General features: G+C 40.5%; 2 protein-coding genes across 2 annotated transcripts; both read left to right on the forward strand.

Moving 5' to 3' along the window:
• Window positions 1-4,331: 4,331 nt before the first annotated feature.
• On the forward strand, window positions 4,332-10,362 carry rem1 (RAS (RAD and GEM)-like GTP-binding 1). Its single transcript, XM_061070304.1, has 5 exons — window positions 4,332-4,552; window positions 5,966-6,366; window positions 8,265-8,347; window positions 9,256-9,463; window positions 9,669-10,362. The coding sequence occupies exons 2-5, from the start codon at window positions 6,000-6,002 to the stop codon at window positions 9,947-9,949; spliced, it is 939 nt and encodes a 312-aa protein (XP_060926287.1). The 5' UTR covers window positions 4,332-4,552; window positions 5,966-5,999; the 3' UTR covers window positions 9,950-10,362.
• A 5,981-nt stretch (window positions 10,363-16,343) lies between these two features.
• On the forward strand, window positions 16,344-25,694 carry LOC133000487 (protein SSUH2 homolog). Its single transcript, XM_061070434.1, has 12 exons — window positions 16,344-16,405; window positions 19,380-19,460; window positions 19,542-19,617; window positions 19,740-19,869; window positions 21,032-21,092; window positions 21,362-21,483; window positions 22,246-22,308; window positions 22,519-22,586; window positions 23,060-23,152; window positions 24,189-24,294; window positions 24,854-24,961; window positions 25,386-25,694. Exons 1-12 carry the CDS (start codon window positions 16,393-16,395, stop codon window positions 25,524-25,526), a joined length of 1,062 nt encoding a protein of 353 aa, XP_060926417.1. The 5' UTR covers window positions 16,344-16,392; the 3' UTR covers window positions 25,527-25,694.
• Window positions 25,695-26,450: the final 756 nt, after the last annotated feature.

Genomic DNA, 26,450 nt, shown 5'->3' on the forward strand with positions numbered 1-26,450 from the left:
CACATTACTGTTTTGAGGGACTGCAGATTAACAAATCATCCACATACTGAATTACAGCGCTTAGGACATCTAAGTGTTGTAAGTCTTGAGCCAACACCCTGTTGCATATTCTGTTAATTCTGTAAATCTTCTTTTTTTTTGAAACGTGTAGTTTTGAAAAGAAGAGAACCGTCGCGGCCCTCCTGTTGGTCACGATGTCCCACAAGGTGACCTTTGACCTGGAAGTCTTTGTCGTGTACACAGGCATCTTTGTGCTGATTTTCGTTGCTGTGATATATCTCTGCTGGCTCATCGGATGCAACAGAAACAAGTGAGAGCATAAAACACTGTCATCATAACCTGTATCAACATTTATCCTAAACAGTTTTTTATTCAAATTTTATCATTTGTCAGGGTTCATATTTTTTGCATGGTAGGAATACACTTAATTTTTGGCAAACCAGAAAATTACAAACAGGTGACGTCTGTCGGCTTCTGCAAACAACTCAAGTGCTTAATATGTTCAGTCACGGTCTGAAGGAGAGGCAGTAAATAATAAATGCAACAGCTTGTAAAGATCAGATGTTTGCAGTCGACCAGAGGACAAAACCTTCTACTCTTTGGTTTCTTTACTCTTGTACTTTACTGTTTATGATGCTATTTTGCTTGACCTATATTCAATATTAAAATAAAACAAATATTTTCTCCATGTGCATTTTCAATTTGCACTTTAAAAAAAAGTTTAGTAGGACTTACAAAATGTATATAAAATAATTTAAATATTGCAAAAAATTCTACTTATAATAATAAAAACATCAACTTTGACTAATATAGATTTACAAAGCATCTTTCAAGGAGCACACAACTCTCTACAGTGTCCAGAGATGGCACAGTGCAGATCTCTGAGCTCCAGAGGAGATATTTTGAAATGGAAATTCTGTTAAAATCGGTTGAATTTTAATAGAAATCTGAACGACGCATGTTGTGGTTCAGAGTTCTGATGTGTCTCACAGTTTTTTTTTTCCTCAGGGATCTCACAGAGTTTCAGGTCTCAGCAAAAAATCCTGCTCATGTCCTGACCATCAGAACAGGGTCAGATCACGCCAAAAAGCTGATGGACCACCTGCTGGACCGGGTCCTCATCCAGATTGATCCCAGTCAAGAACCTGCAGCAGAACCTAGAGGTGATCCTGGAGCTGATCCTAGAGAGAAACCTTTAGAGGAACCTATAGAGGAACCTGTAAACCTAAACGTTGTTACGATAGCTTCCATTCATTGCAGTGGTACGTGTTGCTGGAGCAAAACTTCTCAGAACTTTTAGCATTTCTGCAGACTTTCAGAAGTTTGGTGCACTTAATGTACAATTTGGATTCTTCAATACAACAACTTAGAGCAATGAAATTAATGTATTCAAAAAATACCTTTTTTTAAAGATATTAGTGAATTCATTTCAATAATTTGTATTAATCAATTTACTCTTCTCCAGCTGGCACCAGCGGACTCAGCCCTCATCCAGAAGAACAGCAGAATCAAGAGCCACAAATGTGCAGGAAATTAATGAATTACTTCAAGTGAGAATAAAAGGCTTTTATTTCAATATAAACAGCCTCTAAAATCATACATACTGACCATGTTTATAAAATACTACTTTTATTATTGTTATATAAAATGGTGTAAATATATATATTATTTATCTAAGTGTTTAAGATTTTATTATTTTCATTTGATTTTCATAACCAATCTGTTCATGAGCTCATTCATTCTGAATTGTAATTTGTTTTATAAATAAATTAAAAGCTGAGTCCTATAAATAAGTTTCAGAGTTGTGTTTTTAATTAGATGAGTAATTTGAATGAAATAAATATACTTATTATGAAAAAGAGAAAAATCGTGCAATACTTCTTGTCCTGTGAGAGATTCAGGGGGGCTGACATGGGGCAAATAGAATATGCTTTTTAAAATAAAGTGTACAACTCCAGCAGCTACAGAATATAAGTAAGTGAATAAAGTTTAATAAATCATAAAGGAGTGTAATGGATATGTTGCCGCATTAAATATTACATGAGATGTTACATCTTTAAAGAAAATAAATGTGCTGAAGTGTTGCATTTCCTTCAGTGACCAAGTGAGGGCAGCAGGAGGAAATATTTAACATGCTGCTCCTCCTACAAACTACAACAACTCTGTACTGTAGTTCTACTGTACATAATTTATTTCAACACTTGACCTGTGTTGAAAAGAGTAATTCAGAAGGAATACATGAAAAATGTCCAACAACTCTCAGTGGAAGCCTCCTTACTGGTTAATTTTTTTAATTAAAAATAAACTTTTGAACAAATAAGAAAAGAGGAGTAGCTCAGCACAGGTCTATGAATACAAAGCAGCCAAAAATTCACAAATTGTGTAAGCACTGTGTCAACAGTCTGGACTGGTGAATGTGTTGTGACAGCATTAGTTATTACCAGTCAATCAAACTATATATGAGTAATGTTGCTGACCATGCGCATCTGCTAACAACCACAGTTCACCATCGAATAACGGCTTCTTCCAGCTCCATTACAAAAAGCAGACCGATAAGTGTGATCGGTTGTTTGTCTCTGTGTCGTCCCTGTGATCCCCTGAGGTGACCTGTCCACCACGCCACTCACCTAATGTCAGCTGGGAGGGGCTTCAGCTCCCCCCATGACCCATAAGAGGTATAGATGGATGGGTGGATGGATGGATGACAAGCTGCTAATTTGTGGACAAAGCAACAGGGAGATGGGGCTGTCAGTTGTTCTGATGCAAAAATCTTGTATTAAGAGAAATTAATTTGATTAAAACTTCATTTGATAACAGTTGATTCTCACTGTCACTCATGAAGCAACTGATGGGACTTATGACAGAGTTGAAAATAAGAAGGCTACTTTTTCATTATGGAATTAATAACTTTCTCATATTAAATGTTATTGTTTTTTTAAATCCTTGAGAGAATTGACAGATATTTCACTTCAAACTTATTCATTGTAAGATTAAGAGTTAGGTGTCTGTATGTCAAGTTTCAGAAGGTTTTACTGTAAAAGTGTTTTAGTCTCTCTGGGTTGGATTAGGTGATGGTGATGATCCAGGAGCTCCTCCTCTCACATGTTAAACTTTTAAACTGAGGGGGTGGATGAAATCTAAACATCTGTGCTGAGTTGAGTTTCGGTGAGAGCTCTCACACTGACACAGAGGAAGTGATGTGTGTTTCTCCAGCGTAATCTAATTTTCCATGTCGGCTCATGAGTAAACGGTGGAAACTCATTCCAGCGAGAAATAAGCATGAAGAGTTCAGAATGATATGAGAATGTAAACACACACATGGTAAGTGTGACCTTTTAACACTTACCATATATCATGACAAACTTCTAAATCAGACTTAAGAGAGAGATATTAAGTCAGAAATTTCACTCACTCAGTCATCATTAGGACACAATGTCCAGATATAGTCAGGGCACCTATAAAAACATCCAGATTTCAAATGAAATGTATATATTTGTCAATAAAGGAACCACAAAAACAAAAATGTAGAAATCTGCCAAATCAGGGCTGCAGGGATGAAGCTTCATGTTTAACTGTCATAAATCATAAATATCAGTCCCCTAAATTCATTATTCAATTATTTTCATCAAGATCCATAACATTTTTTTATGGAAAATCTAAATGTTGAAAAAATGGGGGGTAATAATCCTGGATCCGCCTCCTGATTTAGATCCACATCCAAAGTTCATCCTTGGGTCGAGTTTAGATTTTCTGCTTAATCCTGCTAACTAACAAACCAACATACACGTAAACATAACATCTCCCCTGACACCTGTTGTGAAAAACTTTATACTGACTTTGTTTTTGTTGTGAACTTATTGGTTTTGCTGCTTTTTTCTCTGTTGAAAAAACCTCAATATTTGTTGGTTTTGTCGAATCATTGTTCTCTGATATCTAGTCAGAGATACTGATCAATATATTTAAATGCTCTATATAATTAAACGGAGAGCGTCTATAATCATTTAGTCATGACATTAGAGAGTGAACTGAATATTTAAAGCTTTAATCCATTATTCTTTAGTTTAGGGGTTTGTGTTAGTGACTGTAAAGATAAAAACAAATAACCACCTAATGTTTTATACACAACGAGAATGTTTCATGAAGCCAAACTGTGTCTGTAGGGTCGAACAGGAAGTGACCATAATGTTTCCTCAGCCAACTCACCCTGCACACTGATAAAACACCCCCCCCTCACACACACACACACACACACACACACACACACACACACACACACACACACACACACACGCTCCCTCCTCAGATATCTGTTTCTCCTCTGCTGTCGCTCTGATACACACACATTCACACAACAGAGGGAGGTAGATAACTCTGTGATTCCACTGCTGAATTTTTAACGCTGTTGTGGAACTTTTTTTTTTTTTTTCCAGGCGGGTTACTGTAGCACCAGGGTACTGTTACACCGACACAGACGCCGCCAGAGGCACAAGGCTCAGTTCAACTCTGCTGTTTACTGAGGCTGCACGGACACACGCTGTCCATGGGGTGTGCGGTAAGTTCATCTATCTATCTATCTATCTGTCTGTCTATCTATATATCTGTCTATCTATCTATCTATCTATCTATCTATCTATCTATCTATCTATCTATCTATCTATCTATCTATCTATCTATCTATCTATCTTTAAATGTTATATTCTGCTGAACTTTTTTGTCTTTAAATTATCATTTGTTTACAAAAACCAGCTGTGAAACTTTTTATTTCACACGTTAAATGTAAAATCTTGTTTGGGAAATGTCCCAAAACAAAATCATGTTATTATCAGCGCATGTGATTTTCAGACATTTTGCCTGTAAACAGCTTTAATTTCACACATTTCATCACATGGGATCTTCACACTGGATTCAAACAGGCTAACAAGTATGTGTGATTTGGGAAATTTTTACATTAACATATTCACAAAATAGGTAAAAGTGTGATTTTGACATGAAAGACGTAATTTTGTGTTTCTTTATTTTTGATGGGTTGATGGCACCTGCTGTTGTTCTAGGCTACCAAGCAGTGGTTAACTGCATGACATTTAACATGAGGAAACTGTGACCTTTTACCTCTGCTGGCTTGTAGTTCTGCTGCGTATGATTGAGCACACTTAAAATACTATTTATTCCTAACAGCAGGATTGTACACAACTTTCGAGGTTGAGTTACTGCAGTTTACTGACTATCGCCAAAGTCTGGAGGACAAACCTGCTTTGATTCACCTTCACCATCGCTGATTATCAAACTTAGCACCTTAAAATACCTGACTATTTGCTGTATGAGGTTTGTTTGTGTGTTAATGTTCTGTAGAGCAATGGAAGTCTTCATAGAGCCACTCAGTGTAACCAGGATCCAACCTGAGCGTTTACAAATGATCACCGATCCAGTGTCAGTAACAATCAAATCAAATTATAATGTTTGACCAGGTAGAGGGGACTGATCTTATAGATCAAACCTCGGCTTTACTGAGCCAGTGACAGTGACTTTGAGCTCATTGTTTAACTGTCCACCCTCAACCAGGCTGTTTTGTTTCACTTTGTACACTTTGCTGTTTTGTACTGCTTTCATAGCGTCATGCAGACAGCTGTCAGAGAACAAGCTTTAAAACCTACTGTACTTTCAGTGGCTACAAAGAGACGGCTGGAGAACCCAATGGAGCATTTAACAGCTAAATAGACAGATATTTTCTTAATGAGTTGGTAGAGACCAAAAAGGAGATACAAGAGACTGAATATGTGACTTTAAATGAATTTTAGTCACTCTAGAGCTACAAGTTTAGTAAACAATTTCACAACATCAACTTAAAGAGTGATGATGTGTCAGTGAACCCAAATAGCCAATCGAACTCTTACTGAAGGATGAAACATTTTAAAGTAGTGGACCGGACTTTGTTCTGACACCTCACTGATCCTGTCTCGTCCCCCAGGTCCGTCCCGTCCTGATGTCGTTACCGTAGCAACATGACCCTCAACACCCAGAGAGAGAAACAGCCCCTGCAACGGCGACGCAGCACACCGATTCCTCCCGGCCATTTCTCCCAGCACCCGTCCTGGACCCGGGAACCACAGCTACACGGCGACACCCAGCCCGACCCAGAGCACCCCCGTCCCCAGCGCAGCCATCCTCCTCTTGGACAGTCAGCCTCCTATCACCCTGGTGACAAATCCCTCCACTATCGAGCCCACTGGAGTTCAGACTCAGAGGACGACTCGCAGAGCGACTCGGACTGCGTTTATAGAGTTGTGTTGCTAGGCGACCACGGTGTCGGAAAGACAAGCCTGGCAGGAATATTTGCCGGGATCACGGACAAAGACGACCATGCTGGAGGTGGGACTTAATGCTTGGTTGTTGATCAGCTTATGGGGGCTAACATTAGCACATAGGTACTGTTCTAACTATAGACAGAATATGGACAAAATGACAGCTCCACAAAAGTGAAGCCAAAGTGTCTCATTTGGCCCCTAGTGGCTGGCTGTGATATAGATCATAAACCCTGCCTCCTCAGCTGAGACTGTCTCGTGATTGGTCGAGCATGTGTATTGACAGGACCTCGACAGTGTGGCTCCATGACCCTATCTTTCCTGCTCAGACTCCAAATTTGCAATATGACAGTGTTCTTATCCTGGATGTTATGGCTTCATTTCTGGATAGTGGGAGGAAGTGGAGACATGCCGTCCATATTTATATACAGACTCTGGTTCTATAAGTAGAATATGTTGTTATTTTTTAACTTTATATGTTTCTTTTACAACGATGATCTGCGGCTGAAACTGGCTGGTGACAAACCTGAAGGGAAGAGTTGGTTTATGAAACACTTAAATTTCACTCTTGGCAAGTTATACGAAAGAAGACTGATGCTGCTCTCATGTCTGTATGCATGATAATCATAATAATCATAATAATCATAAGCTAAAATCAGCAGCCTGCTAGCTTAGCACATGGCTGGATCCAGAGGGAAACATCTCACCCGGCTCTGTGCAGGGGTTAAAAGCAACCAGCTGAAATGACAAATTGCCATTTTATGATTGATATATGTCAGATTATTTCCAAACAAATAAGATATACACTGATTATTGGGCTTTTAAGGTGGAATAGGAGTGTTCTCACATTTAAAGGACAGAGAGAGAGAAGAAACAAAGCCAATAAGAGTGTTTCCAAAATGTGGAACTTTTCAGGTTAAGATTAAATATGAATGAATTAAACGAACACTAAAGGGATTTTCCACATTAAGACAATTTGACGTGTTATGGTTTGGTCTGCTCCGACTGTGACGTCTGCTGTTTCTCACAAGTTCAACTCACTTGAAATTCTTCACCACATTTTGTGGCATTGTTTGATTACCATAAGATTTACCCTCTGATTCAGTCCTCTGCAGTTCACTGCTCAGCTTCTGTCCCTGACTTTGTTTTTCACATCCCAACCTTGACTGACCCCGGCATCATCGATCAGCTCCCATGTCACGTGTTGATTGGCCCGAAGCCATGATTGACAGCCTGTATTGATCCAGTGATAATAGTCTGACATGGTGAGAGAGGGCAGAGCCTGTCTGCCGTCAGTTTTCAGGTCGACTGATCACTCTCTGGTTCACTTCTGTGTTTTTTTATTGTTGTTGACGTTTGCTGAAGTTGAAGTTCACTATTTGACTTATTACATGTGTTGTCATTGTTGTTTGTTTATTCATCTGGTCTGATTTTGACCACAGACAGACAGAGCGGCTGTGGTTGTTCCTGGTCCTCCTTGTAACTTGGAGCTTTAAACTTTTGAAGTTTTAGGTTGGTCAGTTGTTCGGCTGGATAATCGGTCGGTCAGTCGGTTGGTCAATTGGTCGCTCGGTTGGTCGCTCGGTCACTGAGTCCGACGACCACTTCAATACAAACAGAAATAGGTCAACAATTAGAAATTGCCATGAACATTTTGAATGGTATAAATTTAAATGTGTCCAATTCTTTAGTATATGAGCATATATCTGCAAAACATTCCCATCAGCCTTAGCTGCTTATTTTTGTTTCATCCTAATTATAAAATATTATCATTCTAACCTTTAAAATGTATAAGTTGCACTTTCAATGATGAAGATGATAAACCTGCGTTCATACCTATGAGTCTGTCAGTGTGCTGACATTAGCATTTGTATCAAAGCTTCACTGTGTTTAACTTTATGCTGCGACGCTAGTGTCAGATTTACCTTCTCTGTGTTTATTGTTTGTGTTTCTTGTTTGTTGCAGATGAAACACATGAGCGAACACTGACAGTAGATGGAGAGGAAACCACGCTCATCGTCATGGACACCTGGGAGAACGACAAACTGGTACGGTGTGAATACAATACTGTAAATAATGAGTGTTAGGATAAACTTAATGTTTATACAAGGGCACATTTTCCACAATGCTCTACTGCTTTAAAACATGCAGTGATTCTGTTCTGCTGTATGAGAGTTGTTAAGTTCACTGATAAAAGAGGTTATTTCCCAGTTCAGTGTGGAAAATGTGGAGTTTCCACTAAGATGTTCACTGACATGATGCAGCCACTGTCTGGAATCTGTCAGACCTTCTGGGTTTATTGGACCACGGAGAGATGGAAATTCTGAATCACCTTGTTGATTCTCATTATTTCATTTAATTCAGTTTAATGATTCTGGGGATTCATTTGTTTTATTAAGATAACCAGTGGAATGAAGGGTCATTGCACTGTGATGCTACATATTTTATTTTCTTGTTTGCGTAAATTCAGCTCTCCTAATCTGAAGGGACTACATCTCCCAGCATGCCTAGGAGCGTTTGCAAGGTCTTGCAGCATGAAGGATGTTTCCAGATTAAAGTATGTTTAGGCTGCTGCTAAACCGTAGAAGTGTTAACATCATAGATTGTAAATACAAACGTACAATCTCTGCGTCCTCTCACTGTCCAGAAATTAAGTCAAATATGATAAGAATGCTGCTGTCGAGTCGGTCTCTTAAACAACATCTGATAAGAACTATGCCTAAAATGAGGTTTATTCCGACTTTTTCGTTTGGTCCATGTCCCATCAAATAACATGAAGGAGGCTGGACTTAGGATCTATACTCCAGCCAGCCACCAGGGGGCGATTGAGATGCTTAATGCTTCACTCGTAGGGCGCCGTCGTATCATCCGTCTTTATATAGATGGTTAGAATCTAGCTGTTAAAAAATCTCTCTCTCTCTCTCTCCCTCTGTGTCTGTGTCTCTCGACCCGTTAGGAGGGGGAGGGCGGCTCCTCTCAGGACGACTGCCTGAAAGTGGGAAACGCCTACGCCATCGTCTACTCCGTCACGGACCGCTCCACCTTCGACGCCGCCGCGGAGCTCCGCATCACACTGCGACGCACCCGTCAGGCAGAAAACCTTCCCATCATCCTCGTGGGCAACAAGAGCGACCTGGTACGCTCCAGAGAAGTCACTATAGAAGGTGGGGGTCAAAGGTCACAGGGGAGACACAGTGGCAGATTTTAGACTTTAGATTATTGAGGACAGTTTAAAATTAAATCCACACAGTGAAAGGTGAACAAAGTGAAGGGACATTAATATTTTCTGAAGACACTGTACATAAACACAACACAACAAGACTGCTGCCAGTATAGTGTCTGAAATCTACACGTGTCTTTTTTTCCCAGAGGGCCGAGCGTGTGCGGTGGTGTTTGACTGTAAGTTCATAGAGACGTCGGCATCTCTGCAGCACAACGTGACCGAGCTGTTTGAGGGCGTGGTCCGACAGATCCGTCTCCGTCAGGACGTCGGCGGCGAGGCCGGTCAGCGGCGCCGCTCCATCTACAAACGCCAGGAGAGCCTTACCCAGAAGGCCCGGCGATTCCTGGACAGACTGGTGGCTCGCAACAACCAGCGCATGGCGGTGAAGGTGCGGTCCAAGAGCTGCCACGACCTGGCCGTCCTCTAAGGACACGTGTCCACTCGGAGTCTCTTATTTGTTGACTTGTTGACATTCTCGCCGGGACTGATCATGGACGATGGTGATTAAAAACAATTTAATTGGACGAATGGCGTCGTGGATTTTAACGTTTTCGCTGTGATCATTACAACCAACTCATTTTCCTGACCTTTGACCTTTTCCTTCTCAGTATAAAGATGCTGAAGACAACTGTGCAGCATCACCACTGTTAAAGATCGTGTGTGTGTCTGTGTGTGTGTGTGTCTGTGTGTGTTTGTGTGATGTCCTGTAGTGTCCCACTGTCCTGGTCTCCTGAGGTTTCTACTGTTTTCAGATCAACACTGTGCAGAATAAATTCTTAACGGTGCAGTCACGACAAAATCATGTTTTTACATTTGTCTAATGACCGACACTGTGATGTATTTATGGATTTCATTTGCATTTATTTCATCATTTACAACCGACCAATCAGGAATCCCCTCCCTGGAACAGCGATTGGCCAATCACAGCCAAGAAATTGCAACTAGGACTGTTTTCGTTGGTGACTTTCGAGTTTCTATGATTTTAGTTTGCTTCCATTGATTTGTGTTGTTTTTATCATTAGATTTAATGTCGAACAGCTCATTAAATCTTATTTCTTGTAATTGAGTTGTAATGTATTGGCAGGAGCCGCAGGGATCAAACCTCCGTGATCCACCTCACATGAACATAAACACTCCACGTTCATCACGTCAACCCGGGGCCTCCTGGGTGTTTACTGTTGCTACGGTGACCTGTTCACCGTTAGCTACAGTGGAAGAAGAGGCTGTTTACACAGCGGTCGTCATGGCAGCATGGTGATACCTCTGTGTGGTTGACGAGGACCAGGCTGAGTGTTTGATGGATGGGACAGTGTCTCACTGAGGAAGTCTACTGCCCTGAGTTTTGCCTCTCAGGCAAACGTGACGGGCTGCGATAATTAGTGTTAAAATGCTCGTGACTGAACAAAAAGTATAGAATATCAGTCATGAATTAAAGTAATGGAAAACTGTCACTGCTGACCTTAAAATGCAGCTAATTGTTTTTGTAAAAATCATCTTGTGATTGTCTATGTCAAATTGTATTTTTTTTGTTGTCGAGATCAAGACGTACGACACATCTTCACTTCAGCCACCAGGGGGCGATCAAGATTACAATTTTGCTTCACTTTTGGGAAGTTTTCATGTAATACGTCTTTTTGTCCAAGCTATGAGACCTGTCCTTCAAAACCACAACCGTCAGTCTGCGGGTGGCTTCAGAGGGAAAGTCACATGATCATGAAAGTCAGTGACCCAGTCAGTTTTTTTAAATAGTATTTTTAGACTTAATGAACAGAAATGAAGCCGAGCTTCTGTAAAGTAACAGCAAACTGCTGTAGCTCAGCAGGACTCTATAGGAAACCCCATCAGGCAGACTGGTTGTCCCAGTTTTTACAGATCAAATATCTGTTTATTGATCGGGCGGTTTGGACGACACACTCACACTCGTCCCGGCTGCTCAGGGTCAGATGGAGGAGGAGAGTTGAACATTGATTTGATGAGGGTAATGGAAAGAATGCATGACTGCTCAACCCGGACGACACACACACACACACACACACAAACACACACACACAGAGAGAGATGTGTAAACATCCTCTTAGTGGAGGAGGACCAGAGGCTCAGAGCTGCCACCAACAGAAACACTGGGGTTTCCTCTCTGAGGTGTAAAAGTTACAGAGAAGCGTTGATAAAGGCAGATTTTTGCAATAATCAATGACTTTATTAGTGCAGACTTTATTAGAATCTGAACTTACTTTCTCTTCTTTTGTTTTCAGGCAGTAGACATGAAACTGCAGCTGTTGTAATATGGGTTAGATAGATAGATAGATAGATAGAGTACTTTATTCATCCCCGAAGGGAAATTAAGTTGTCATAGCAGCCGGTATATTTGAATACAATAAAATACAATACAATGCAATAGAATAAAATTTAAAATAAAAGTTAGAAAGAATAAAAAAACAGAAGCACAAGATAAAAATACAATAAAATAGGTAGATAAGGTGCATTGGCAAGATGATGGTAAAAGTACTGATGATATGATGGTAATGTTATTGTTAGACAGTATATAAGAATAGTACAGTATATATAGTATATAATATAACATAATATATATTTATATATGATAGTAATTATACCAATATAAAAGCAGTATATGGTAATAGTGGCAGCAACAGTATATATAATAATAATAGTAATGGTGATATAATAATAGTAATTATAACATGTACACATAAATAGATATGTGTATATAGACTTATGTAAACAAGAATATACAGAGAGTATGATATGATATATAGTAGAAGTATGAATATGAATATAAGTATTTGACTATACAATAGGTAATATAATATACTATGAGTCTAAGAATATGTAAACAGAGTGTGCAAAAGACAATATTATTGTATAAAATGATATATAATATCAATATGAATTTGTTCATTTGTTCAATTGGTTCATGGCTAATATAATATAAGCTTTTAACCATAAAAATCTGATTTTGTAGCTTGTTAATGAATCAACACAAATATGCGACACAACACAATTTGTACATTTATTATAGGTACCAAAATTATGCAAAAAAAATCTGATAGGATAATAGTATTATTAATGATACATTTATTCGTACAGCACTTTTCAATACAAGTAACAAAGTGCTTTACAACAAACAATAAATAATGTGAGAAGTGGTATAGGTCAGGTAACTATTAGATTATCTGGCAGTACAGAGATAATAATAATAATAATAATGATATATAATATTATTAATAATAATAATAATAATAATAATTTAAAAAAAATAATAATAATAATAATAACCACTCTCTCCTCTGAACACGCCGGGCGTCAACAGACCTGAAACATTATTCTAAAGCACATTTCAAACACTGGGGCGCGTTGGATTTCCAGACAAAGAGGAGAGAATACAGAGAATCAAACCCCCACCAATGTTTGTTTAAACTATAAAGTTTCCTCTGTGTCTGTGGTCCAAGTTTCTGATCCCAGAACTGTAACCCTCCCTCTTTATTCACACACACACACACACACACACACACACACACACACACACACACACACACACACACACACACACACACACACACACTGGCAGAGTGTCTTCAGTTTACATTCCTGTAGCAGTGTGAGTGTAGGTGAGTGAGTGTGTGTGTGTGTGTGTGTGTGTGTGTGTGAGTGTGTGTGTGTGTGTGTGTGTGTGTGTGTGTGTTCGTGTGTGTGTGTGTGTGTGTGTGTGTGTGTGTGCTTGTGTGCGCGTGTGCGCGTGTGTGTGTGTGTGTGTGTGTGTGTGTGTGTGTGTGTGTGTGTGTGTGTATGTGAGAGCCTGGCTCCCCCTGCTGGCTGGAGAAGTAAAGTACTTTAATCTCTTCTGAGTCCAGTTTTTCAAACATCATCTAATTGACACAATCACGGTGACATGATAAGTTTGTTTGTATAATTCATAACCTGCATCACAGCAGTACAGTAAAAACAGCTTGAGTGGGAAGTCAGAGGAAAAACAGAGTCTGGAGGAAGATATATAAACTCTAAAATGTCAGAAATCTCATAACATCCTTTTTTTCTCAGACAGATTCAATCATTTCAGGAAGTTCGTTACACACTGATGATTGTGTTCCTATTTCTGATAAGTCTTGTGTCAGCAGAGTCTGACTTGCGATTGACCCCCGATTAATGCTGCGTAATTTGGCTTCACTTCTGGATAGTAAGAAGAAGTAGAGGCATGTTGTCCTTCTTTATTTACAGTGCACCTGGTCTCAACTGGTTTGTATCACTGGCACTGGGAGCAAAGTGCACTATACTATGGTAAAGCTCCAGATGACAAGCAAAAAAACTCCTGATAAGAGTGGTAACATGGGTCCTGCTTTACCTCCGTATCTGTACCAAAACCTACTTTGGAAAGATGCCTTTTTTCAGACCTGTGCTTTAACAAATTACCAAAAAGCTAATATTTGGTATGATGAACAGGTGACTAACAGGTTTCTGCAGCTTCTTCTGCCCTGTGGCCTTATTATAGGTCAATCCATCTCTCTGCATGTCCTGTTGGCAGAGATCAGACGCAGACTTTGTTGCTGAACGTGCACATTTTTAACCCTGAATTTAAAACATGCTCTTTTCTGAGGCTTGACTCACCCTGGCTGACATTTACTTTCAGGATCCTCAGGGTAGCTGCTTCCTATTGACCTGAGAAATATTTACCTTCAGGGCATGCAAACTGCCTGGGCCTGTTTGAGGCGGAGAACAGCTCCAAACATGTTTCACTGATGTTAAAGAAACAGTCTGACACACTAGTAAACACTTGTCTTTTCTGTTGGAGGCAATGCAAACAAGACAATAACAAAATGGGGACAGGGCCACAGAGACGCTGCAGTACTACTACAGAGGAAATACAAATGAACAAACAGATTAGAGCATGGTAATATAAGAATGTGAAGTAAAAACTCTGGATCAGGAGGAAAGACCTCAACTGGGCCCCACGTTGTCAGGGACACACACTCAGGTCTGATCAGCCTGTGGTGGGCCTGCCTCAGCCAAGGGCGCCCAGGGATAATCTCCATCTTGTCCTGTATACTCTAAAATGCATAACAAGAATCAAAACAGATTATAGACATTAAGGTATTCAGCCTGTTTCTAAAAGTATCCAGATCAGAGAACATCAGAAATTCTCTGGCAGTTTATTCCAGCTTCACACTGTTTGACTTTAATCCTCAAACTCTGAGCAGATGGTCCAGATTGTTCATAGTGTGGAAGCAAGTCAGAGATTTACTGAGACCCTTAAACCATTTAAGTGATTTGTAGACAAGTAACAGTATTTTGAAGTTAGTATTTGGAGAAGCTGATATTTAAAATAGAGATCTGAGTACGGGTGTCATATTAAGCTTTATTGGTTTTTGTTAGAACTGTAACAGGAGCAGGATTCACAATAATCCGCAGCTGCAGTGTTTCTAAAGAATTTTAAAGAAACCCTAAGAAAAGACTATTACAAAGATCTCACGGTTTCCACCCACGCGAGAACGAGTCTTTCTCAATCTTGTTGAGTCACTTGTCCTCTCATCAATGTGACAGTTTATCACAACAGGTTTATTTTGCAATAGATTTTAACGTGGGAGTTAGAATCTAAAACTGGCTTAACAATGACGCTTTCTGATTTGGGTTTTTATGATTCAATAAAAAAGGGGATTTTGGTCTTAACGTATCAATGTTGACATTTTTAGCTTCTGCATTTCATCAATAAACCATCTGTTTATATTGTATTTGTTATTTCGTGTCCACTTCACTATAATCAACTCCAGACGGGGCGTGGTCGACATTCCGGCAGCTCAGCAACTGCAAGATACTGAAAACAACACGTTCCCACTGCAGGTTGTGACAGTGTCCTTCAAAATAAAAGCCTCCTTATCAGTTCAAATATTGATCCATCGACCTATATTTCTAGATGGTTGTCCAGTAGCATAACAATAATGAAATGTCTTATGAATGGGTGCATTGTAAATAAGTACTCTGTTATTCAGAGTACATACAAAGCAAATTGAGAAGAAATGAAATTACACTACACATCATTTAGCTGAGGCTTTCATCCAAAGCGACTTCCAATTAGTTCACTCAACAATACAACAAATGTCTTTTTGTCAAAATTGAACAAGTTAAAGTTAGCTCCAGGCTATGAACCTCATTCAGGAGGAGAACTTGTGAAGGAGACTTGTTGCTGCTGCAGAGCTGCCACAACCACATCAGATTGTGTTCTGTGTAAAAAACACTCCTGCAAGAACAAATGTTTGTTGTAACGCCTGATTATGCACGAGAGTGTGTAAAACTCCTTCGGCATTAGGTGACAGGTTTCAGGACATGAAAAGTAAATACGCAAAATAATGAAGGTGTCAAACAGCAACAAGCTCAGAGCTACAGCAGGTGCAGCAACTCCCTCGGCTCTGGTTCTATAAACTACGTCTTTCTTAGGAGACTTGCACTGAAGGAATCTATCTGGACGACCCACAGCTGTGAGAAGTTCTTTTATAAATGGACTCTTGCAAAGACTCACAAGACAGACTGATCAATGTAAATACTTCCACACCACCATTCCAGAGTCTAATAATTAAGAGGAGCTTAGTCTGAGTAGGTAGGCTGGTTATCAATCACTTTATAATCTGCATATTTATCCTCTTGGGCACAAACATGTTCTCCTGCATAACTGAGCAGGAAAGCTGAATTTCTTTGATAACTGGACTTTTATTTTGAAGGTTGGACAGGAAGTTGTGGACTCCACTGCTGCTGGTTGGACAGTTGCGGTCAAGATAACAGTGAAGCTCACTGGAGGTTTCCCAGAGTCATTCTACCGAAGCGAGCTGAACCGAGCCGAGCCGGGTCGGATCCAACAGCAGCAGGATGAACGGCGCAGGTAGGAACCGAACTGAGTGTCTCTTTAATCCGGGTTTAAAATTAAGGAAACCCATACTCACGTTTTAAGCGTTAAGAGAAGATTAAGAGAAGATTAAATCAATCAAGTGGCCTGATAGATTTAATGTAAATGAAAAACCAGGCGGGTCTTCTGTAGTCAATGCAAACAATTTAATCATGTTGGGTTCGTGTGTTAAACACTGTTTTTTTTATATCTCAGACATCCTTAATAAACTGAGTTTAGAGAAGTCACACTGTGTCCTCAGTACACAGTTCCAGGTGTGAACTGAGGAAGACTCTTCCTGTCACATAGAATGAAGCTAATTTCACTTTGATAGTTATTAAACCTTTTTTTTTTTAAAGTGTGACCACCACCTATAAAGCAGCGGAAGTCAGGTCAAAGGCAGGAAACTGCACCTGTGAATAAAACGATAAATAAAGATCTGTTAGTAGGTCGTCTCATCAGAGGAAAGTGAGCTGGGTGGTTTTATTCACATTATCATCAGATCTCATTAAAGGATTAACACCTGTAGAGCTACTTTAAACTACCCTTTAACTGAGTTGGATCACAGTGAATCTAACCTGCAAGTGGGAGAGGGATCGTGTTGAAACTGAGGACAAATAAAATAGATATTAAACAAAATTATGTGGAGTAAAAAGTTTGGCAAAATAGGAAAAGAAAAAGTATAATTCCAAGGGTTTAGACAGAAAAACTGAAAAGTCAATTTGGAACAAAGTGTTCAGCTCAAAGGGGAAATAACTGTTAACATATAATTTGAATATGAAAATCGCCTCCTCCACTTCTCCATTTCTACTTCATTTTCTCCACCCTCTCAATTCTTTCCCTTCTTCCTATTTCCTTTTCCTGTTCACTCTCCCTGACCTTTCTCAAGCTCCCCACTCTTTCGTTCTCTTCTTCACCTCCTCTCCCTCTATTCACACTACTCCTTTACTTTTTTACATCCTCATTTCCTTTTTTGCCTTCTTGTCTTCCCTTTACCTTTATTGCTTTCTTCCTTTGCCATCACCTTCTATCATTGTTTCCTTCTCTTCCTCCTTTCTCCAGCTATACCTGTGTTTCCTACTCCTCTTCTTCCTTTACTGCCTTCTTGTCTCCTCTAATTCTTCCCTACATTCTCTTTATCTTTACTTCTTCCTCCTCTACCCTTCTCCCTCTTTCCTTCCTCTGTTTCTCTTCCTCTCACTTTCTACCTTCTCCTCCTCTTCTCCTCTCCTACCTCCTTCTTTTTCTCCTCCATGTAATCAAAATCTGTGCAGCACATGCTGAGATATACTGTATTGGTTTTCAGTCTGTAGTGTAGTGTCGACAAAACTGAAGCCCACATTTCCCACAATGCATCTGGGTGTAGTCTGTCATGAGACCCTCCCGTGTCTTTCGGTCTGTAACAGACCTCCTGTTGTAAATTTAAAGGCTTCAGGACAAATCTGAGGTTTAATAATCACGTGTCCATTCATTCATCCGAAATGTGAGTTTACACAGTCTTAGAATCCTTGAATCAACCTTAATCCACTTTAATTAGGGTTAAACATTAAATTTACTGGTTAAACTTGTTTAAATTAATCCTAATCTCCTCTGAGAAATGTGTCTGGAGGGGAAAAGTTTTTCTTCAAGTGGGACTCCAGCGTGAACCAGGTCGTCTGTGATGTAGGCTAAACCAGATTACAAACATCTGCTCTGATTTGTGATGAAGTAATCAACCGAAACTATGTGGTTTGTTGTGCAACCTATTCAACTGGTTTTGTTCTCTAATTGAAGCTTATGTCTTTTATTTGGCAGAGCGTGCAAAACATTCAAGTAGCAGCTTGTAATGTTTAACTTGTACTGTGTGTAAAACATTAGGTGAGGCGGTAGATGAAAAATAGGTAAAGAATCAGTCTTGATAATTGAAATTCTTTGCATCTTTCTCTTCTGTGGAGTCTCTGGTTTCACATTAACCCTCCACCATTAAAACGGGATTTACTGGAACAGCTGCAGTGGCATGGTAGGATTGGAGGGCTGGGGGGGCTGGGGGGGGCTGGGGGCGGTGTGTCACAACGCTTGGGGATTTCCAGCAAAGGACTGAGTAATTCAAATCCTTTCAACGGATTGTTTACTGATGAAAAACCTGATATTGCTTTTCTTCCAAATTTCACCAATTTGCCAAGAGGATTAAATGGTGTGAAGAAATCTTCCTCGTGTACAAAGAGCTACGAGAGAAAACAGTGAATCATCATGTTCTCACGATAATGTCAAACTATTGCTCATAACTATAACCAAGCTCCAGTTACAAGTGTTTCCATTTATTAGCCTGATTTAACCTCCGGAGCTGTCTGACTGTGACTCAGTTTGTCGTAAACCAGTCGAACAACCACAACCACATGTCTGATGTCTTTCCACTCTCATTAAGGCTTCTGCACACGAGGGGATCATCTAGACCTATAGAGCCGATTTGCCTCTTCAGACAGTCGGTGCTGCATATCATGCCTAAATAATTGGGCGTTTAAGTGTGAGGGGTTTATGAAATAAACGTTATGCTTCCGATTGAGTCAAACATGTTTGATATTTAAGATAATGGGCTTCGACAGAAACCTGCAATAGCCAATGAGAGCGAGCGGACCAGGAAGCGTCAACAACCTGATGTTGCGTACTTGTGCAGCTGCGACTACAAACAACAATCCATTTCTAGGTCGGGCTGCAGAACGTATACGCCTTCTCAGCCATGACTCCATCCATCGGTATTTTTTTATTTACATTTTGTTTTTCGCTGCAAACAGAACACCCAACATCCTTCCTCCTCCATGTTTGTTTTCCTTCTGAAGTCCCGTTCCCTCACTCCAGCTCAGAAGGCGGCTAAAATGCACCTGAAAGTTGTTTGTCAACCGCCATAATCCTCTAGCGTGCCCCAGGCTTCAGCTGGTCAACGTGTAACTTGATGATCAGGTGTAACAACTGTTTCCTTCTGTTTTGTTTTCAGCTATGTATCCCCCTGTCAGCGGCCCCCCAGCCAACATGTTCAACAATGTGCCCGGTTATGAGGGCACCATTGCAGGAGGAGGTAAGTGGTGACCAAACCACAGGTTTTCATTCAATATTCATGTGGTTGCTTGTATGAAATATGTTGTTGTTGCTTGTGCAGGTGGTTTTCTTCCTCCTCCCATGCCCCTGGAGCCTGTGGCCCCTCCTCAACCCGGCCCTGTTCCTGACAACTGGAGGTAAGACCTGATCTGATCCTGATGTTGTGAACACGTCTGACCCAGAACTTTCATATGTGAAAATGGCTTCTCTGTTTGTGTGTGTGTGTGTGTGTGTGCGTGTGTGTGTGCGCACACTGCAGTATCCCGTCCCTGGAAGAGGATGTGGCTCGTGAGGCGTTCATGAGCTATGCGTCGTCTCATTGCTGCTACAATGCCTCTCCGGCCAAAGATGGAGTCATCACCAGCATGAAGCCCTACGACACCTACAGGGTGATTTGATGTTCACACCGTTTATGTTGTTGTAGTTTCACTTCCTCACTGATGCTCCAGTCAGTTTCTGTCAGAATCAGAGGAGTTAACACAGATCTCTGATTAGTTTGGTTCATTTTACAGAAAACTTCTCTTTAAACTCAACCTTAAAGCCAACGGTTTGGTTCAGGACTTGGACGTCATCGTCTCCACCTGTGATCTTTGCATAGTGTCCTGTCAGTGTCTGAGTTATCTGGATAATGACTATTGATCCCAGGACTTAGCATTGATGAGTTTAAGCTAAAACCATTCATATGCTCATTTCGAAAAATCCATCATGCTTCCATCCATTATCTATAGCACTTATCCTCTCAGGGTCAGGGCGCCGCTCGGGCCAATCCCTGTGACATTGGTCGAGAGGCAGTGTAAACTACAACATACATGTATAATATACAGAGATCTCATCACATTCTGCTGCCTGTGTTCACATGACTTGATCCTGATCCAGATCACAGACAACTTGTTCCCACCAGGTGGAGATGGTCTGTAAGTGTCAGCGCTGTTATTTAAATGATCTGTGGTTTTCTATCCACTTCCTCATTATGTGAATGCCAGCTTGTGTCCCAGATTAAGAGGAATTGGTCTGGCTGACTTCAGACAGTTTCCCATTAAGTTTCTAAACACTAAAATTACTCTCACGTAACATTAGAGACGTTCAAGTGACACGAGCATGTGAACAAACTATAAATGACAAATGTGTAGAACTGTGAAGCATCTTGATGCCTAAATCCAGTTCAATCTGACTGACAGCAGGATTCTATTTTAAGGGATAACAGCTGCCTGACAGCTCATGTTTCACTAGAGCTAAATGTGTAGCTTGAAGCATATGTTTACAATTGAAGTGTATTTGCTTACGTTTTACATAATTAACGACAGTGCTTGTGTTCTGGGCTCTGCAAAATATTTAGACTTTGACTTGTACACTGTAGATAAACACAACTCAGATTCCTGCAGAGATTGTTCACAGGAATCCAGTTGTCTCTGACAGAAGAACTTCTCTGGTAGCTCACAGCAGCAACTCTGCCAACGTCCATCTTACTGATCAGCTACATCATCAAGTCATGTGTATTAATTCATTTCTTTTTTTATTTGAATAATGACTTGACCATGATCTGTTCTGTAGTACCGGCTGGAGACCTATACTGAGTCCAGGTCCACTGAGTGGTCCCAGAAACCTCATGAAGGTACACACACACAAACACAGACACGCACACGCACACGCACACGCACACGCACAAGCACACACACACGCCCCATAACCCTAACTACCGACATTAGAATCTGCTTTTACCCTATTGGGGACACAAATATTGTCTCCAGGTGGCCACCCTCGCCCAGTTTACTTTTTTTTTTAATTTGAAATTCAAAATTCAAAAGACAGCCTGTGAAATTTTCTCTCAGATTGTTTTTGATTGACAGTTGGGTTGAGACATCTGTTTCGTGTGACTGACAGGTGAGGCAGCTGACTTCTACACTCAGACCGCCCCCCAGCCCTGGGAGGTGCCGGCCCAGGCCCCCAGCCTCTTCACCGATCACAAGCTGGAGATGCGGGTGCCCTTCACCTCTTCCATCAAGGTGATTGGTTAACGACAGTTTAATTTACAATGATTCATTCATGATATAGAAAAGAACTTTAACTGTCAACCTGAAAGCCAATCAGAGAGCAGGATGTTGTGTCATCAAGGTAAATCAAATAAAGTCCGAATTATCTATGGAGGAGGTTAGAAAAGTCCTTGGTCTGTGAGGAAGCTCTAATGATCATTGAGGATGGCCCAGGATATTCAGTTGGTACAGGGACAACTTCAAATGCCCCTTGAGGATTATTGATATATTTGTTTATAAATGGGAGATGTTCAGGTGTCCTTGAAGATGTTTCTGTTAGAAGGTCCCAACAGCAGAAAAGGCCTTTTAACAAATTCCACAAGTACTTACAAGTACTGTTATAACAGCCACCTCAATGAGGCACCAGAGATTCTTTGAAAGGGTCCAGAAGTCCCTGAACATGTGCAAGAGGTTCCTGACATCATGTGGAGGGTTGAGAGTTCTTGAAGAGGTTTGGATTGTGCTTGAGGAGGTTCTGCAGGGCATCAAAAGACTCCCTTGGGTTTCTTGAGGAAGTTCCAGAAGTCCTCCAGGTGGTTTCAGAAACTGTGGAGAAGTGAATGCACTGTGAAAAGGTTCCAGGATCCTTGAGGAGGTTCCCTGGGTCTTTTGAGGAGGTTCTAATGGTTTAATGACTCTGATTCCAAAAAGTATAATTTAGAAGAGAAGTTCAACTGTTGACAGGAATTTGTAGTGTTATTGTTAATACGTGTGTGTATGTGTTTGTATTTTTAGGACTGCAACATCTGCCACAGCTCGGGGGCCATGCCCTGCGAGGACTGCAATGGACAAGGACATGTATGTAAACTGTCTATCAGTCAACTAATCAATCAGTATCACTATCAACAGACTTAACGATAATTGTAGTTCACTTATCAACTACATAGTAATATTGAAGACAGGATATAGAATTAGAAGCCGAGGTTGTAGTAGATATAAAAATAAAAAAAATGTGTATTAGTTTTTGTATTGTATCAGTTAACATGTATTTTTTGTGTGTCTCTGCAGAAAGAGTGCTGGGCGTGTCATGGCAATGGTCAGGCGTGCACTACCTGTAACAGTACTGGCCAAGAGAAGTACGTCAGGGGGGTTGGGGCGTGGGGGGGGGGATTTTGGCTGATCACACCCTTGAGTGAAGATCCCTTCTTATACCAGAAAAGAAAGGAAAAAAAACACACACATCAGGGGCAGCTTCATGTTACCTCACATTTTTGTATAGTCTAAGACGTGTCTCAACATCCCTGACTTTGGAATTTAAAGATAATGTATGGACAAGATTTCATAATGGTATAAACACTTCGATAATCGAGATTCCCCAAACCTTGTGCTGCTAAACTAATTATAAAGACGTGACCGTAACCTGATTTTTACCAGTGTGTTGGTTGACTCAGTTAAGTTTAGGTTACTCTTCACATTCTTGTCCAGCTATCCCCTGAAAACAGTTTAAAGAAGTGATGTGCCTAAATGCCATGAATGACTGTTGTCTTGTTCGTGTTTTTAATGAACAATTGCATCAGTATTAATCGTTATTATGTGTTTGTGTGTGTAGTTGTAGAAAATGTGATGGGCGTGGCACAGAGAACTGCAAAACCTGTGATGGGAAACGACAACTGCTGACCTTTATCCAGCTCAAGGTGGAGTGGTGAGTACTGGTACTACATCTGCAAGTCCTTAAACCAATTCAAATGGTAATTGAACAGGTTCTTTGGGGTCTGGTAAGGCTTCCAGTGTCTTTAAAGAGGTTTCAGGCATCAATGAATAGGTGCCTGGGTTTGTTTAGAGATATTTTAGTCGTAGAACAGGTCCTGGTTGCTTTGGGTTTTGATGATAGTGACCCATGAGAAGGTTCAAATAATAATGGCGAGGTTTCTGTTGTCCCAGAAGATGTTCCAGAAGTCATTGGGGAGGTTCTACAGGATTATAGAAGGGGTTCCTTAAGGAGTAGCTTAAGGCATCTCAAAGGTACTTGAAGATGTTCCAATTGTCTTCAATGATATTCCATTTGGTGATTTAAGGGCTTTCTTAAGTAGCTCCGATGGAAGTTGTCTCAGTAGTCCCAGCAGGTGTTGTGAAGGACAGCTGGTCTTATTCCCTGGTTGTATCACTTCTCTTACAAAGCCTAACATTAGTGCTGCAGCCCTTTGTGATACAGAAACAGGGAACAGCAACATGGGGAACTGAATAACAATAAGGCCTAGTTCCGTTGATGTGGGTGGTTCTACTGGTAAAAGCACAGTTTCCTTTTGTGTGAAGTGAAATTTACCAATCATGATTTGATGGTGTCTTAAGAATCTTCCTAAATCCTTGAAAAGGTTCAGAAGGTCCTTAAAGACATCTCAGTAGTCGTTGAAGATGATCCTCCTGCAACTGGGACTACATCTGATCACAGGGTCACTGGGCTTAAAGCAGCTCACACAGAACCAGACCTGGGAGTGGATTAGGTTGTGTTAACACTGTGGCACCCTCTGGTGGCATGAAGATAAAACAGCGTGGTGTTGATTTAAAATTGATAAAAATCTGTACTGTACACTGTTTATGAAAAATTGAATTTTGTGTGTGTGTGTGTATGTGTGTGTTAATTTGTTGAATTATTTAAAGTGACATAGAAAATCAAAAGCAACACGTCTCTTCTATCAAACATGTGTTAACATGGGAAAGTATTTGTTTATCTGTGTCAGGACTAATCATGTTGAGGACCATTTGGTGGAGCTGAAGAGTGATCTGAAGGACGATGATATGAGCTCAGTTAGCGGGAAGGAGCTGTTCAAGAACAACCAGTACCTGGTACACACACACACTCACTCTCACACACACACACACACACACACACACACACACACACACACACAACCATGCACACACATGAACACTCACTCACGCACACATTCTTTCCTCTAAACCTAATTCTGAGCCCAAAGCCAAGTCTTAACCCTCAACATACACACACATTAGTGTTTCTATAGTTTCGAAGAATTTTCTTATCATATTCCCTCGCCCCTTACGCTAATCTTAAGCGTCACAACTAAGTACCTTAACTTTCCTCTTACCCTACGCCTGACCTGAACCTTATTCTACCCTTAACCCTTGACACACTGTTTAATACAGCAGGATATACAGACCTGTGTCCCTTTTTAATATGTTTCTTCAATAAATGCAAACAAATCTAGTAAATTTACTGAAATGTTTTTTAAGGTGTGAACCTCAGACACCTCACACTGTAATTTAAGGTTTGTCCTGCAGGTGGCGCTTGAGTAACGTTAATGGGGTAATTAAAGGACATTTTAAAGGAACACTAATTGTGTTAATGTGAGTATAATGCGTTCGTCTCTCCGTCTCCCCTCAGCTCTACCCCCTGATCGGGTTCCCAAACCCGGCCATCTCTGAGGCCTCCGAGCGCCTGATCAGAGATCACCAGAGCAAGTACGCCCAGACCTCCAGGATCCTGCAGCAGGTAGCCCAGCAACTCACTCAGGAGAAACCCCAGAGCTGAAAAAGATATGTGTCGTCACCATTACAATATTTAGGAGGAAGCAATGCACAGTTAAAGTATTAATGAATGGTTGTTTCGGAAAAATAAGGTAGTGTATTCAAAGTAAAGTGAGAATACTTTCAGAAATAATATCATTACACTTTTTAAATATCACTTATCTTCATACAAAGCTCAGTTTAAATCAATATTTGCTGTGACGGCCTGCTGCCTTTAAAACACAAGTTCTAGGTGTATTTTTTCTTGCTAGCAGTTTCCCTTTGCTTCCAGTGTTTAAGCTAAGCTAGGCTATCCACATCCTAACTCTTAAGATTAAAATTCCTCTGAGGATGAAAGAGATTAAATGCTGGAACTATTCCTTTAACATGACTCTCTCGCTCCCTTTCAGAGGCAGACGGTCGAGCTGATCCCCATCACCAAGGTGAAGTATAAGTGGAAGGGCGACTCTCACGACTACTTCGTCTACGGCAACGAGCACAAAGTCAGCACCGACGACTACCCAGCGACCTGCTGCTGTGTCATCATGTAGACAGACACACAGACACACACACATACAGAGCTGAACTTGGCTGTTTATTCTCCGTATTGTTTCTTTATTTCATATCAGCCTCTCCCTCCACGACACAACACAAGATGATGTTTCCAGATCATCAGAGTCAATCCTGGGTTCATACAGTACACACACATTGACACACACACACACACACACACACACACACACACACACACACACACACACACAGACACATTGTTTACTGTGAGGTCCAGTAAAGAATGAATCTGTTAAAACCAGTGCTCACTTACATAAGGATCCCGGGGGGCTGGATTTCTCTTTATGTTTTTGTTTCCTGAACTTTCTGCTCAGCTCTGTTACTCCGCCTCTTACTCCTGTTTTGACATGAGCACATTTATTATTCTTTTGCATCAAGGTCTGAACTTCTGGTATCCAAAATCCAGATTTTGAAAACACAGGTTATTTTTCCGTTTACAGTTTACTTCAAACAGGTGCCATTTAATGTCCTCGGTATTTAAAGGAAAAAAAAAATGAATGTGAGTTCTAAGGAAAAGAACAAAAAGTGAGATGTGAGGTGAAGCAGCAAAGAAAAAACAGATATATGTAGTTAGAATCTGACGGGGGGGGGGGGGGTGAATATATTATGTGGTATCTTATTTTATTTGGGGGAGGTGAATTGAATTACGACAGAATCTGGTTCAATTGGTTTCTACTTGTATTTTCCTTCTGTGCGTTAAAGTTTCAAGAATGAAGAAACCACCTTAATGTTTAAACTGTGGAGGATTCATCACCAACAAACCAGACATTTTTGAAAAGTTTACAGTGTAGTCACTAACTGTTTTGCCTTTCTTCTGGACAGACTGAATGACATTATTACCACTTTATCTTTTACTTCTAGTGTAGAAATATGTCTATATATATCTAATTCGGTCTTGTGTC

This window comes from Limanda limanda, chromosome 4, assembly GCF_963576545.1.
Source record: "Limanda limanda chromosome 4, fLimLim1.1, whole genome shotgun sequence".
Lineage (NCBI taxonomy): Eukaryota > Metazoa > Chordata > Actinopteri > Pleuronectiformes > Pleuronectidae > Limanda > Limanda limanda.

Excerpts from the sequence above, each read along its gene's own strand:
- rem1 (XM_061070304.1), top strand. The coding sequence starts at position 6,000 with ATGACCCTCAACACCCAGAGAGAGAAACAGCCCCTGCAACGGCGACGC. Across the intron at positions 6,367-8,264 it reads CAAAGACGACCATGCTGGAG|ATGAAACACATGAGCGAACA; the intron begins GTGGGACTTAAT and ends TGTTTGTTGCAG. Across the intron at positions 9,464-9,668 it reads CAGAGAAGTCACTATAGAAG|AGGGCCGAGCGTGTGCGGTG; the intron begins GTGGGGGTCAAA and ends TTTTTTTCCCAG.
- LOC133000487 (XM_061070434.1), top strand. Across the intron at positions 21,093-21,361 it reads GTCCCAGAAACCTCATGAAG|GTGAGGCAGCTGACTTCTAC; the intron begins GTACACACACAC and ends TGTGACTGACAG. Across the intron at positions 21,484-22,245 it reads CCTTCACCTCTTCCATCAAG|GACTGCAACATCTGCCACAG; the intron begins GTGATTGGTTAA and ends TTGTATTTTTAG.